The sequence below is a fragment of the Staurois parvus genome, unplaced genomic scaffold (assembly GCF_062004578.1).
Source record: "Staurois parvus isolate SC_StPar_1 unplaced genomic scaffold, SC_StPar_1.0 ptg000568l, whole genome shotgun sequence".
NCBI lineage: Eukaryota > Metazoa > Chordata > Amphibia > Anura > Ranidae > Staurois > Staurois parvus.
This window is the reverse complement of record NW_028318364.1, coordinates 594026-609729: the sequence shown is the minus strand read 5'-3', so window position 1 is coordinate 609729 and position 15704 is coordinate 594026. Positions and strand designations below refer to the sequence as shown.

Genomic DNA, 15704 nt, shown 5'->3' with positions numbered 1-15704 from the left:
ACTTACTTTTGGAGTACTGCCTATCTCTAACTGCTGATTTACTAATGCACAGGAGGCACTAGATTTTGTACTCCCCAGTTTTAGTAAATCAACCCTTTAGAGTCTAAATATGAACTAAGCTAAAACAATTAGAAAGGTCTAACTTTCTGGATCTATTCAATAGCCCAAAGCATTAAAGCCAGAGGGTCAGGATAACAGCCAGACAACTAACATTTTTCAGAACAAGGTCAGCAGAGACAGCCATCATAATTCTATTATTACAGGTATACTTTAAACATTATGGTACTTTTCTTAGAATGCAGAGAATAATGCCAACAGTATGAAAACCAATAAACACACTGCTAAGAAATGTTCAATATAAAATTATTATTTGAAGGAAACACTGTTTGTAATAGCATGCTGCGCATACATTATTATTCTCAATGTGCTCAGTTGACACAACACATTTTACGCTGACAAGGAAAATATACATAAGGCAAACAAATATAAAAAGACTCTGTGGTTGGAATATTGCTAGAAGAGTGGAGCCATCTGTCGTGGGTCATCAGGCAGAATGCTGACGGAGTCTTCTGCTCTCCCACACAGCATACACAGCATAGTGTACTCCTGAAATCACAGACACAAGAAACAGACACTGGTAAGAGCAAAGCTATCAACAATCCGACACTTTTATGGAGCTTCGGTGTTCATATTGGAAAAATACAGAGAAATACAGGAATGCTATCAAGACTAGCAGGCATAAAATATTTCACTTCATTATAGTTTATGTGAAGTCTGTTATTAACAAGCACACTCTCCCTTCATATGTACTACTGTGTATTTGAAAAGATATTTTAAATTGTAAAAAAAAAAAAAAAAATTTACCCTAAAAACGATTTTTATCTAGCAGTCTTATGAACACTAGAACTACAATCCCTCTCCTGTAGGGTGGGAAAAGGAATCCAGTCCTATGGTGCAGATAGAACAGTGTTGCTGCATTCCATACATTGTTCCCTGAGCACTGCTTGGGGGGGGTTCAGCCAGACTGACTATGAAGCTAAAGGCACGCTGTGTCAGTGTACAGTGTTCTGTAAGTGTGATTAGAATATAAATCAATGCAAACTGACCATGTTGGCACAGATCTGCTTCAGCACTAACATGGTCAGAAACTTACAGCAGAGCAAGGGGACTGGCAGGAACACCAGGACCTAAGTGTACATTTTATTTTGTGTACAAATAAAAGGAACTACTATGTGGATTATAAGGGACAGATGAATGGGGTCTCAAAGTTTTATTGCTAATGTGGCTCTAAACCTAAACCTAACCTAAAAGGTTTTTTGTTACCTTAATACATCCTATGCATTAACGTAAAAACCTTTCTGTGTCACAGAAACCCCAATCCCCCCCACACCCTCCTCACACTTACAGGAGCACAATCTCGATCCAGCGCTGTGCATGAGAGCTGCAGCTCTCTCAGCTCTGTGCCTCCTTATAGGGCAAATTGATAGCAGTGGGAGCCAATCTGTGACAAGGCAGTGGGAGACTAGGCAGAGTTGTCCTATCTGTGTCTCGGGAGTGAGCCATGGGGGGCACGCACAGAAGAGGAGGTGCCAGGACCCGACAAGAGGAGGATGGGGGCAGTTCTGTGCAAAACGATTACACAGAGCAGACAAGTATAACTTGTTAAAAAAGTTTAACCATTAGCCGCCTGGCCAATGGCCGTTTGGCGGCCGCAAAAGCGCTGTAGCTTTCCGGGTGCACGCCATTTGGCGTGCTCCCGCACATGCGCAGTTCGCGCGGTTGCAGAGCCACGCAGCGGCGCAATCTGTCACCAGCCGTGTACCTCGGACACGGCCGATGACAGATCTGAGTACCGGCCCCCGTTGCTGGTACCATGTGACCTGCTGTGACCAATCAAAGCAGGTCACATGACAGTTGTATACAATGGATGGCTTCATTCTTGCCATCCATTGTATACTAGTGCCTAGCTGTGAATGGTCACAGCTAATCACATGCACATGTCATGTGATTAGCTGTGACCAAATCACTGCTAAGCACAAAAAAAAAAACCTGAATGAATCGATTTTATTCAGGTAACTGCTTGCTTATAGCAAATAATTCTTTGCTATAAGCAAATTGTGTAAAAAAAAAAAAAAAAATACTGATCACTTCCCCAAAGTAGTACAATGTTACTATGGTAACATTGTACTACTTTGGTCATAGTAAAATAAGAAAAAAAAAATGTAATAAAAAATTAAAAATAAGAAAAAAAAAAAATATATATATATTTTTTTTTTTTTCATACTGTCACCAGTCAGTGTCCCTGTTCACCGCCATGCCAGTTATATGGTAACGCTGTACTGCACTGGTGACAGTATGTAACAAAAAAATAGTGAAAATAATTTTTTTCATTTTCCGAAAAATTATGACAAAAAAAATACAACTTCAAAAAACTCGCCATTCCTCTTATGAAGTACGTCGGACTGTCTATTCTGCAAAAAGGGGTCATTTGGGGGATATCTGTACTGTTGACATTCTTGGACCTCAAGAAATTAGATTGGCTATCAGTACTTCAGGATTGATCAATATTCAGATCTATACCATAGTTTGTGAACTCTATAACTTTCCTACAAACTAAAAAATACATCCTAATTTGGGTTATTTTCACCAAAGACATGTAGCAGAATACATCTCGGCCTAAATTTATGAAGAACAATTATTTATTTGTAAACTTTTATAACAGAAACAAAGAAAAATGTGTTTTTTTTAATTTTTGGTCTTTTTTTGTTAATTTAGCAAAAAATAAACACCCCAGCGGTGATTAAATACCACCAAAAGAAAGCTCTAGTTGTGTGAAGAAAATGATAAAATTTTAGTTTGGGTACAATGTTGTATGACCGCGCAATTGTTATTCAAAGTGTGAGAGCGCTGAAACCTGAAAAATAGCCTGGGCAGGAAGGTGTAAAATTGCCCGGTATTGAAATGGTTAATATGACTTTAAGGGTTACATTCACTTTAAAGATTCTGGGACTTGCTTTTTTGTTTTAGGACATGACAAAACAAGTAAACAACTATGTGTTTCGTAACATGTAATAAAGCAAGCCTATTGGGAAAATTCAAAGTGTTACTTACTATGAATAGCAGGCACTCACAGGTATCTACATGCTGCATTTGATTAATTTCATAACACCACCCACGGGGGGGAGGGGGGGGGGGGCGGGAGGGAAGACTACCAACTTGCTTCTGTCTGCTCCCAACTCATGCACGGCACTACTGGCCCAACGCTCTGGTATTCAGCCTCCAGTAACCAACAGTGTAACAGATGGAAGGGGATAGAGCTAGAGACAGTAGTTGGTAAGCTGGTCTCAATAGTACGGTGGTTCTATGAAGATAATTAGATGTAGTGTGCAGGAATGTGGAGGTGCGGGATTGCCACTGAGGACACCTTTATCTGTGTAAGACCCCTTTGTGCAGTAAAGCAGCATAGAATTAGATCATGGAAGCAAGGTACATAAAGGCAGGGTAGTGCTTTATTGGGATCACAAGCAAGATTCCTGTTTTTACCCAATTTTTGGATGTGTACCGAGGAGCATCTGGTACAAAAGTTCATCTCACTTAAAAGGACTTTTTGAAGCATTTAATGGTTAAGAACATCAAATACAGGCAACTCGTTTCAGGGGGAAAAAAAAAAAAAAGTCTTCTTCAGGGCTTGAGCAGCCTATGTATATTGATAAAATCACAATAAAAACGCACCTGTACTAAGGCTTGATGAAGACTAGTGGCTTCTGATGGTGTACTTAAACCAGTGGGAACAAAAGAATTAAACCTAGAAGAACCAACTGGTATAAAAGAACAAGTTTCTAGACTCTACACTTAGCTGCAGTAACTTTTTTATTATGCTGTAAACCTTGTACTAATTTGTGCCAGTGGCAAATGTGTGGAATCTGCTGCCAACATACCCTGACCAGTGTTGGCGCTGCGGAGGGGACGTCAGCACTGCGGCAGGGACGTCAGCACTATGCTCCATATGTTGGACCTGCCCCCAGATTGAACTGTTCTTGGAGACCATCTTTCAGTTGTGTTTCCGTATCCCTAGGAGGGATCACCCAATGACCCCACAATTAGCTCTGCTCTCAATACTACTGGGCACTCCACTGGTAGATAAAAGGTGGCTGTACGCTTTCTCCTCTCCACAGCACAAAATCTAATATCCAGCCATTGAAATTCTTCAGTCGTTCTAACTATTCCAACGAAGGAATGGGTAGCTAAACGTAACCATTTAATGACAATAGAAAACCTGACTGAGTCTACAACAATGATATTCCTAATTCACAGCAGTCTGGTATATGGGGTTGGACAAAAAAAAAAAAAAAATGGAAACATGATTTGCAGGTGTGAAAGTGACGGCATGTTTCGTGTGGAAGTGATGTAACACTCTTTTGCGTCGCTGTGTGATGAGACACTTAGCTAACAGTTGGGAAGCCTCACTTTCGTCATACAGAGTTATGTCAGAGCTTACCGAGCTTCAAACAGAGCAAAATGTTGGTGCCTGCTTAGATAGTGCCTCTGACTGAAGTTGCCAATTTATGTGCTGTGTCGTGAGGTACAATATCAATGAGTTATGACTGCATATACAGCTTCCGGGAAAACATTTCTGGTAAGCATAAGCGTGGTCCACATGGTCAACTAACTGAAAGAGAAAAAGGGACAATGTGCAGGATTGTGACCCGTAATAATAAAACAACTGCTGCAAATGCGGCTGCAGAGCTCAGTCTCAGTTTTCATGGGACTGTCATGTAGTGTTTCCATTTTGTTGTCTAACCCTTGTACCTGGATTGAATTCTTGAATTCTGACACTCTAAGATCTTTTCTATGAATCTAAACATAGGGGTGACACACACACATTTGGACAAATGTTGGATATAGAAGGCATTGAAGTCCTTGGCCAAGAGGGACCTCCAGCCCCCTTAATTTTTTTCTGTCTTCTGTTACGGAGCCTATCCTTTCTCTATTCCATAGCCTTGAATGACCCTTCTTATCTTTCTTTTTGCGAGTTGTTCTTAGAATTCAAAAAGCACTGGCATGCATGCTGTATAAACATTTTATGTTTGCCAAAGCACTTTGCATGGGACTGTATTAGTACTATTATCCTTGGGTCACGGTCTCATCGACTAGAATGGAATACTGGATGGGTCTTAGTGAGGCAATATTGTATTTGGATGTGTCTGTATTTTCTCATGTGCTCTCCAAGTGTATGCCTTAAAAGCAGCTCAATAAAAAAAAAGAATTTTTTTAAAACAAAAATGTGAAATCTTGCAAAGAGATGTCACCTCACCCCTTTTCAGTTCAGCATCACCTGCAGACCTGTGTACTCCATATTTCCCTATGGAGACGATGCAAAACACATCTCCCCAGTGGATTACCTCTAGAAAGAAATTAGCTAGGCTAACAAGTTGCTTCAGAGATGAGAGGGGTAGACCTGGAAAATCACTAAGAGAACAAAAAACGTGGGGTCTTGTGAGCTACTATGGTGTAAACAAGGTATTCTTATAATATTAAAATCAATATTGTGAATAATGCTAATGCAAAATAGATATAAAGCAATAATATAGTGAATAAAAAAAAATAATAAAAATAAGCGGGTCGCCTACACTCTACACATACTCAAACCAATGTATCATAGTGAACAAAATTCAAAATTAGAATTGCGCTCTAATAAATTGCAATAAGAAATGATATTAAATGAAATAAAATGCAGTCCAACATCACATTAAAAGTGACAATGCAATCGCGCTTCTGCTGCATAAATGTCCTTATTAATCCATGAATTTGCCATGACTTCTAGTGATGTGATACGAAATAATTTGTGTGCAGTTCGCCAATCATAAAAATAGTGTACACCTACACCGGTTGTGCTCTCACCTGGCATATATGACCAAACCATTAAGTGAGGTCATAAAAGGCTTATGTCCCTTTAATCGGACTTGGGGATGGATGGATGGGATTATCCCGCTTCCCAGTAAGGGGTCTAATTGCTTACTTAGGACTCTTCCTAAGAGGGGCTCTGACATCACGACGCTTAAAGGCAACACACAGCAAGTATACTGCAGTTTTCAAAAACACTGTGTATTCACTTTTCAACATTTTAACCTGTAATACATGTGAGTGCACTACTTTATTTAATAACTAATTTAAAAAGAAGATAAGGCATTATATTCTTTATTACTCTTTATGGCACTTATACCTATGGAGGAAGAGTCCTAAGGAAGCAAGAAGACCCCTTATTAGGAAGAGGGATAATCCCATCCATCCATCCCCAAGTTCGATTAAAGGGACACAAGCCTTTTATGATCTCACTTAATGGTTTGGTCATATATTCCAGATGAGAGCACAACCGGTGAAGGTGTACACTATTTTTATGATTGGTGGACTGCACGCAAATTATTTCACTTCTAGTAATTTCAATTATTTCACATCACTAGAAGGAATGTCAAAGTCACAGATTAATTAAGGACATTAATGCAGCAGAAGCGCGATTGCATTCTCACTTTTAATTTGGTGTTGGACTGCATTTTATTTCATTCACAATTTGATATAATTTCTTATTGCAATTGCTAGTGGAGCGCGACACTCATTTTGATTTTAGTTCACTAAGAGAACAAATCATGCCCAGAGACAAGTGTTCCCCAAACTTCTCCATGTCCACAAATTAAATATAAAATTCTATTCTTCAATCTTTGGAGCAAAGAACTTCCATGTACCATCTACATACAGTGCATATATTTAGCCTGTAGCATCCAACTCTGTATTATGCATCTTTCTGTCCCCCTGGGTCCGATCTTAGCCATGACAGCCAACTATAGAGCCCAGAGATTGTCATTACCCCGTCTACACTAGTGACGGCAGCAGCCAGGCAGTAGGAAGAGAAAAGACGATTAAACTATAGAGTACATGTGTGCCTTCAGTTGCCTCACTTTTTTCCTCTTTAGATGCCAAACCTCACCATATAAAAGCTGGAATTCGGACTTTTGGGAAACGCCTAAAGCACTTGGCATAGAGAGGGATAGATATTTGGATGCACAACAATGACATTTTTACTGTAATCTCAGAAAAATCATCTGTTAGCCAGGAACATTCTTCCTAACCGATACACCTTGCCCCCTTCGTCCCTAACCCCTGCTGCAATATGCGGACATCCACTGACACGATTTCCTTATCTTTCAAAATTAGGCTTGGTGTGTTTTCACCGTGGATGAATGGTTAGTGTCTTGCTTTACAGCTTCAGATCCATGCTTCAAATTCTAGCAGAAAACAGTATCTGAATAATGTTTGTGGAGTTGATAAGAATGTGGCAGGTACTGGATTGTAAGCACTTTTCAAGGTAAAAAGACTGACTCAATGTGTTAGGTCATGTCTGCACTAGGAAATAAATAATGGATGACAATTAACCAAGAAAATACACTGTACCTGATATTCATCCACCACACTGAAGGTGTACTCATGCTTTGCAATTACATGGTGACAATTTTTACACACATCTGAAAAACAAAACATTTTTAAATTGTCAGTCAACAATTAGGGTAAATATTAAAGATTCACCTTTTTAGAACAGGTTATATGTTACACCCATAGTTAAGGTATAAGATGTTCCAGCACCCCCCCCCCCCCCCCCCTCCAACTGCTTGCTGCCATGTAGTTTCATTGATGCTATATTTCTGGAGCTCTGGCTTTCATACAATGAAGGATCCTGTTTACTCACCTTTTTTTCTCCCATTGCACATATACAAAACACCTTTTGTAATCTGGAAGGGGGAGGGGGTGAAGATTTACTAAGAATGGAGCAGACAGAATTCAGAGCAGCTATGCATGGCCTGGCAATGCATGGTAACCAATCTCAGCTTCTACCTATCCTTTTCAAAGCTGCAGATAGAAGCTGATTGGGTACTGTGCACAGATGCTCTAGGTTCTGTAGGCTCCAGTTTTAATAAATTCCCCCCTAGGTGTTCTGTGAATGGACCAGGGTAGAGAAGTGGTGGGTAAATGATGGAGCAGCTTCTGTGTACAACAGTATAGTGCTACCTGTACTTTCTGACATCAATACAACTAGGATTTTGGAATTGAACAACAGCAATCTAGACCTATCATTACCATCATTAGAGCTAGTAACTTACTTGTACGAGCACAAACAAAAATATTTTCCCCTGCAGTTCCAATTTAACATAGGACGTCTAACCTGCAGCCTTCCAGTTTATATGGTTATAGTGTCACGAACAACACATGCCCATGGTGACTAGCTAATCGGGGCGCGGTCCGTGACTTGGGGTAAGAGGGAATGAGGGGCACTTACTTGGAGCATATATGGTCAGGTCCATAAATATTGGGACATCGACACAATTCTAACATTTTTGGCTCCATACACCACCACAATGGATTTGAAATGAAATGAACAAGATGTGCTTTAACTGCAGACTGTCAGCTTTAATTTGAGGGTATTTACATCCACATCAGGTGAACGGTGTAGGAATTACAGTAGTTTGCATATGTGCCTCCCACTTGTTAAGGGACCAAAAGTAATGGGACAGAATATTAATCATAAATCAAACTTTCACTTTTTAATACTTGGTTGCAAATCCTTTGCAGTCAATTACAGCCTGAAGTCTGGAACGCATAGACATCACCAGATGCTGGGTTTCATCCCTGGTGATGCTCTGCCAGGCGATGATTTTTATTCTCTAAATACTTACCTGTAAAATTCATTTCTTGGAGTACATCACGGGACACAGAGCAGGCCATAATAACAACTATGTGGGTTATGTGACACTAAACAGGCTGAACTGCTGTAATACTGACACTCAGTGGCTGAATATCTCCTTGCCATGGGAACTCTGCCATACTGAAGTTTCTATCTGCCAAACCCAGCTCTGATGAAGAAGGGAGCACCCTTCGAAACGCGCTAGCTTTCATCCCCCCCCCCTTTTCGATTTACCTGTAACCCTGTTTGGATTATGGTTACTTATGCCTGTTATACAATCATTTTGTGAGTATATTTCCTTATTAATAAAATTAGTCACTATTTATTGAGGTAATGCGCAAGGTTTGTGCGCTCTCTTTCATCTTCCTCTACAGTTTTATTATGCTTCCCCAGCTTCATGATAGAGCTGCACAACCTCTGATCACCAGTGGATGAACACACAACACGCTGCTTGTCACTAATGCCTGTTTGATCTGAGTCCTTGAGCGCAGGAGATAATGGATCTTTGGTGACTCCAGTTTGTACCCCTGAGCAACTGTAGCAGTGACCCACTTGTCCTGGATCAGTTCTTCCCAGATCTCTGAAAAAAAACAAAAGTCTTTCCCCCTACCTGCATGAGTGGGGGCACCCATGCATAATGAAGCAGACTTACAATCTGGCCTGGCGGGCTTCTTCACACAGGGTTTCTTCTGGCTCTGGCATTGAAATTTTCCCATAGACGAAGACCTCTGGGTACGGCAAATTGCTTGCCTAACGGAAGAAGCACCAACCACCAAAGTGTCTGGCCCCTTAAAGGTCACGCGATTGGATTTTCTCTTAAAGGGTAAAAGCGTACTTTTCCACCCTGAGATTTTCTGGATATACTTGTCTAGGTCCTCCCCAAACAAACATTCCCCATGAAAGGGGAAACCCGCCAACAATCTTTTGCACGGTAGGTCTGCCGCCCAACTCTTTAACCACAAGACCCTGCGCATGTGTACCGACAGAAGGGCCATGCGAGAGAGCTGATGAATTGAATACTTAAGGGCACCAACTGCAAAACATAAGGCCTGTGGTAAATCTGCCAAATCCGCAGCTGTAGCCTTCTCCAAAATAGATGGTCTTCTAACCCCCCCGTTTAATACGGTCATTCAGACTCTGACAGATATCGCTGGTTGTGCTGCAGCCCATGCCAGGGAAAAAGAAGCCTTGAGAAGCAATTCTAATTTTTTTAATCCGCCGGATCCTTAAACACCTGGGCATTAGCCACAGGGCAAGGTAAATGCTTATTTAGGGAATACACAGCTGCATCCACCCCTGGCATTCCCCACTTTCTAACAAACTTCTCTTCCATTGGATACAGAAAGGAGAGTCTTTTAAGCAGAACAAAAACTCTAAAAATGAAAAAACAAAAAAAACTGCGCAAATCAACACCCTGACTCAATCAATACCTTATATGTCATACAGTGTAAAAATCAATATAAATATAAATAACACTAAAAATCTAAAATAATATAATTAAAGTGACCCCCAAAAATATTCTCCATTCATATTAAAGTGTCCAAATAAATATAAATAAAGGAAAGTCCTTTCTCCCCAATAAATTGTGAAAAAAAACAGATATCCAAATGAGATAGTGCTTCCACCATTCACCAGTGAAAAACCAACATCAGCCGCACTCACCAGATGATGGTGAGTAATGTGCCTTTTAGGATGTTTTGGGATCCTAAGCCCCCTTTGAAGCCTTCAGGACTCCTTCCCACCATATAGGATTAAGGGTATTTCTTCCACTCGCTCCTGCCTTCTCCTCTCACCAAACTCCACAGCAGTGCAAGGGAAAGAAGTATATAATAGTGTAATACTGCTGATAAATAGTGCAATATTTGGTAAAAACTGCCAAACCACTCACATTTGGTAAGATGAACAAAAGCATCTATTTTATTGCCTCCATAGGCTATCATAGATTCCACTGCTTCCACACCTCACAACAGACCTCACAGCCTGGTTCAGCAAGGGATGACAGGATACAGCTCCAACACTCAAATTGGTCGCTTGGAATGCCAGGTGAGGAGTACAAAGACAAGTGTCTTTCTTACAGTCAAGCATGGTGGTGGGAGTGTCATGGTCTGGGGCTGCATGAGTGCTGCCGGCACTGGGGAGCTACAGTTCATTGAGGGAATCATGAATGCCAACATGTACTGTGACATACTGAAGCAGAGCATGATCCCCTCCCTTCGGTGACTGGGCTGCAGGGCAGTATTCCAACATAACGACCCCAAACACACCTCCAAGACGACCGCTGCCTTGCTAAAGAAGCTGAGGGTAAAGGTGATGGACTGGCCAAGCATGTCTCCAAACCTAAACCCTATTGAGCATCTGTGGGGCATCCTCAAATGGAAGGTGGAGGAGTGCAAGGTCTCTTAACATCCACCAGCTCCGTGATGTTGTCATGGAGGAGTGGAAGAGGACTCCAGTGGCAATCTGTGAAGCTCTGGTGAACTCCATGCCCAAGAGAATAATGGTGGCCACACAAAACATTGACACTTTCGGCCCAATTTGGACATTTTCACTTAGGGGTGTACTCACTTTTGTTGTCAGTGGTTTAGTCATTAATGGCTGTGTGTTGAGTTATTTTGAGGGGACAGCAAATTTACATGTTATACAAGCTGTACACTCACTACGTCACATTGTAGCAAAGTGTCATTTCTTCAGTGTTGTCACATGGAAAGATATAATAAAATATTTACAAAAATGTGAGGGGTGTACTCACTTCTGTGAGATAATGTGTAATATATATATATATCCCACCGCAGGCCCCTGAACTGTTCGTCAGGGACCAACCTTCACCCATCATGGCGGGCCAGGTCCTAAAGACCTTCAAGGACTCGGTTCCCCTTTTTATACGGGTGCCACTGCCTTGGACCCGTTTAGCACCCTGCTGGAAGCACCTTGTTCAGATCAAACTGCACAGGATTCCGAAATGCAGGGTCCAGCCTTGTAAAGCTGCATTACAGGCAAAACCTCGAGGATTCTTCTCCTTATCCAGAGAAGCTCAGGTTCCATCCATTTTGGCTAACAGCCAAATCCGATTGAGGCCCTTGACTCTCAGTAGAATCATTGAGGACCTCCCAGTATGCTTCATAGAGCACATGTTCAGTGAACATCCACCTTACAGACACTGGTGAAAAAAACACCCGAGTACTACCTGAGTAGGAGGGGTTATATGGGGGAGGACTTCCTGTTTGATTGGGTGTCCATTCACCTATAGGTGGCACATAACCCACACAGTCATTATTATGGCCTGCTCAGTGTCCCATGATGTATTATTATTATACAGGATTTATACAGCGCTGAAAGTTTGCTCAGCGCTTTACATTATGGTACGAGACAGTACAGTAACAATACAAATTCAATACAAGAGGGATTTGAGGGCCCTGCTCCTTGGAGCTTACAATCTAGGAGGGAGGGGCTAGTGGTACAAAAGGTAGTAACTGTGGGGGATGGACTGGTTGGAAAAGTAGAAGATTCCATTATTAGCTGAGGGCAGGACAGGCTTCCCTGAAGAGACAGGTTTTCAGAGAGCTACGAAAAGTGAGCAGAGTAGGCGACAGTCTGATGGATTGGGGTAGGGAGTTCCAGAGGATGGGGGAAGCTCTGGAGACGAGCATGGTAGGAGGAGATAAGGGAGCTAGAGAGTAGGAGGTCTTGTGAGGAGCGGAGAGTACGGTTTGGGTGATATTTGGAGACAAGATCGGAGATGTAATTTGGGGCAGAGTTATGAGAGGCTTTATACGGTATTGTAAGTGTTTTGAATTTTATCCTTTGGGCAATTGGAAGCCAGTGGAGGGATTGGCAGAGAGGGGTGGCAGATACAGAACGGTTAGTGAGGTGTACAATAAAGAAAATAGAACACTCTATAAATAGAATGCACTATAAATAGAAGTTTATATTTTCTTCTGTGGCTAGTGCTGAGCTCAAAGTTGCAGAGGTACCTAAGGCTGCATTCTAGAGCAGGGCTTGAAAAAGCCACTTGCCCGCTAGCCAAATGCGAGGAGAAATTCCTCTGTGGCGAGCGGCGAGCACAGATGAAGAAGCATGGAGCGACTGCACATGCGCTCCAAGCCTCATTGTGAAGCCGAGTTCCGGTTTACAACCTCCGGTTTCCATGGCATTGCCATTACAGTGGCAGCGCCGCTGAGGGGGCACGTGCAGGAGAGGTCCGCTCTCCTACACTGAGAGGAGACACCCTCTCCACCGCCTCGGGGGACACGAGGCCCGCTCTCCACCGCCTCGGGGCACACGGGGCCCGCTCTACACCGCCTCGGGGCACACGGGGCCCGCTCTACACCGCCTCGGGGCACACGGGGCCCGCTCTACACCGCCTCGGGGCACACCGGGCCCGCTCTACACCGCCTCGGGGCACACCGGGCCCGCTCTACACCGCCTCGGGGCACACCGGGCCCGCTCTACACCGCCTCGGGGCACACCAGGCCCGCTCTACACCGCCTCGGGGCACACCAGGCCCGCTCTACACCGCCTCGGGGCACACCAGGCCCGCTCTACACCGCCTCGGGGCACACCAGGCCCGCTCTACACCGCCTCGGGGCACACCAGGCCCGCTCTACACCGCCTCGGGGCACACCAGGCCCGCTCTACACCGCCTCGGGGCACACGAGGCCCGCTCTACACCGCCTCGGGCGACACGAGGCCCGCTCTACACCGCCTCGGGGGACACGAGGCCCGCTCTACACCGCCTCGGGGGACACGAGGCCCGCTCTACACCGCCTCGGGGGACACGAGGCCCGCTCTACACCGCCTCGGGGGACACGAGGCCCGCTCTACACCGCCTCGGGGGACACGAGGCCCGCTCTACACCGCCTCGGGGGACACGAGGCCCGCTCTACACCGCCTCGGGGGACACGAGGCCCGCTCTACACCGCCTCGGGGGACACGAGGCCCGCTCTACACCGCCTCGGGGGACACGAGGCCCGCTCTACACCGCCTCGGGGGACACGAGGCCCGCTCTACACCGCCTCGGGGGACACGAGGCCCGCTCTACACCGCCTCGGGGGACACGAGGCCCGCTCTACACCGCCTCGGGGGACACGAGGCCCGCTCTACACCGCCTCGGGGGACACGAGGCCCGCTCTACACCGCCTGGGGGGACACGAGGCCCGCTCTACACCGCCTTGGGGGGACACGAGGCCCGCTCTACACCGCCTTGGGGGACACGAGGCCCACTCTACACCGCCTTGGGGGACACGAGGCCCGCTCTACACCGCCTTGGGGGACACGAGGCCCGCTCTACACCGCCTTGGGGGACACGAGTAAGGTTTGTGCCTGGCTAGTAGAAATTTTAACCCCTGTTCTAGAGTATATCTAGGAAGGAAAGGAACTCACGATCAAACGTAATGATCTCTTCTCCATCCTCTTCATCACTGGTTTTATTGGCGAGGAGCACAAAGTCTCTCGTATTGCACTTCGCACAGCTCACATAGTTCAGCAAAAAAGATCCCGTCTCCAAACAAGTGTTACCCTGAAAATACAAATAAAACACATACAGTACTCTGTACCATGAATGTTATCAGCAAAAGAGATGACTGCAGAAGCAAGTTGGCAATATCCTCCAAGCTATACTCCAGGCTTCTCTTCAGTCACAGCAGTATATGACATCAGACAAAGGCAGCACAGTGGCTTAGTGGTTAGCACATTTGCCTTGCAGTAAATGGGTCATGGGTTCAATTCCAGACCATGGCACCTCCTGCATGGAGTTTGCATGTTCTACCTGTGCTTGCATGGGTTTCCTCCAGATACTCCGGTTTCCTCCCACACTCCAAAAGACATGCTGGTAGGTTAATTGGATTCTGTCTAAATTAGCCCTAGTATGTGTATGTATGAATGTGAGTTAGGGACCTTAGATTGTACACCCCTTGAGGGTTAGGAACTGATGTGAATGTACATTATATATGTAAAGCGCTGCGGAAATTGACAGCACTATGTAAGTACCTGAAATAAATATGGGCACGGCATTTACATTTGGTGTGGGAAGGTGTTCCTTTCCTGTCCCTCTTTCTGGGGTTAACCGGTCATTAAACTAGGCTCACAATGTAGGGGGTCCTGGATCGTCTATAAATTTCATGGATTCACCAACCAGCAGGAATAAAGAAGCTGCTCTCTAGCAGACATGTTGGGGAGTCATTAATTCTTAATGGGCCCCTCAAGAATCAGAAAACACAATGCATTTGTGTCTGTGCAAAACCATGACACCAATTTTTTCCCTGCAACAGCACCCCATTGAAATTAATGTGCTCCTGTGCCCGGGCAAACATGGCATGCAGGACCTGCTACAGAGTGAGCCTAGGCATAGAATGACAGGATCAGTGCTGTGAAGGCTCCTCACTATGTATTGCTGTGTCACTGCTGGGGAATGGAGCCACCTGGGACAGGAAGTGAGAGCAATCTCCCCAGCAGGGACACCAACCCTCCCCCATCTATACAACACGCTTCTATAGGAGATGTCCCCCCCTTCACAGACACACAGCTCACCCGGTCCGGGTACTCCTCCTGCACACACCCCCCGCACATCGCTGCCGCCTGCAATGATAATAAATACGGCGATCCTATCCCCGGGGAGCGGCAGGAAGTCCCGACCAGCTGGGCTCAAGGACCTTCACTGACGTCACTTTCATGTGACCGGCCTTCCCCCCGGGGGAGGAGTCAACTGTCATTGGGGGCCTGCACTGATCTGGGTTTATGGCCGTATTGTGCCGCATCTCCTGCTCATCTGCAGATGGGGAACTACAATTCCCAGCATGCCTTGATGGCTGCTCGAAGTATCGGGTGTATTAGTACCTCCATTGTCTGCTGCAGGCAGTCTTCATGTTACAATCCGGATGCTGGTGGTCCACGTGTCAGACCGGCTAATATCATCAAATCTGACAATTGTCAGTGTTTTCATTTGATTTGTTGGCCCTTCACCCTAAATTACACTGTA

The 15704-nt window shown here is 44.6% G+C and overlaps 1 protein-coding gene across 1 annotated transcript; it reads right to left on the bottom strand.

The window, feature by feature from the left end:
* Positions 1–346: 346 nt before the first annotated feature.
* CHURC1 (churchill domain containing 1) lies at positions 347–15413 on the bottom strand. The gene is made up of 4 exons (XM_089691661.1): positions 15257–15413; positions 14111–14246; positions 7447–7517; positions 347–606 (listed from the first exon to the last, which is right to left on the bottom strand). Exons 1-4 carry the CDS (start codon positions 15293–15295, stop codon positions 514–516), a joined length of 339 nt encoding a protein of 112 aa, XP_089547787.1. The 5' UTR covers positions 15296–15413; the 3' UTR covers positions 347–513.
* Positions 15414–15704: the final 291 nt, after the last annotated feature.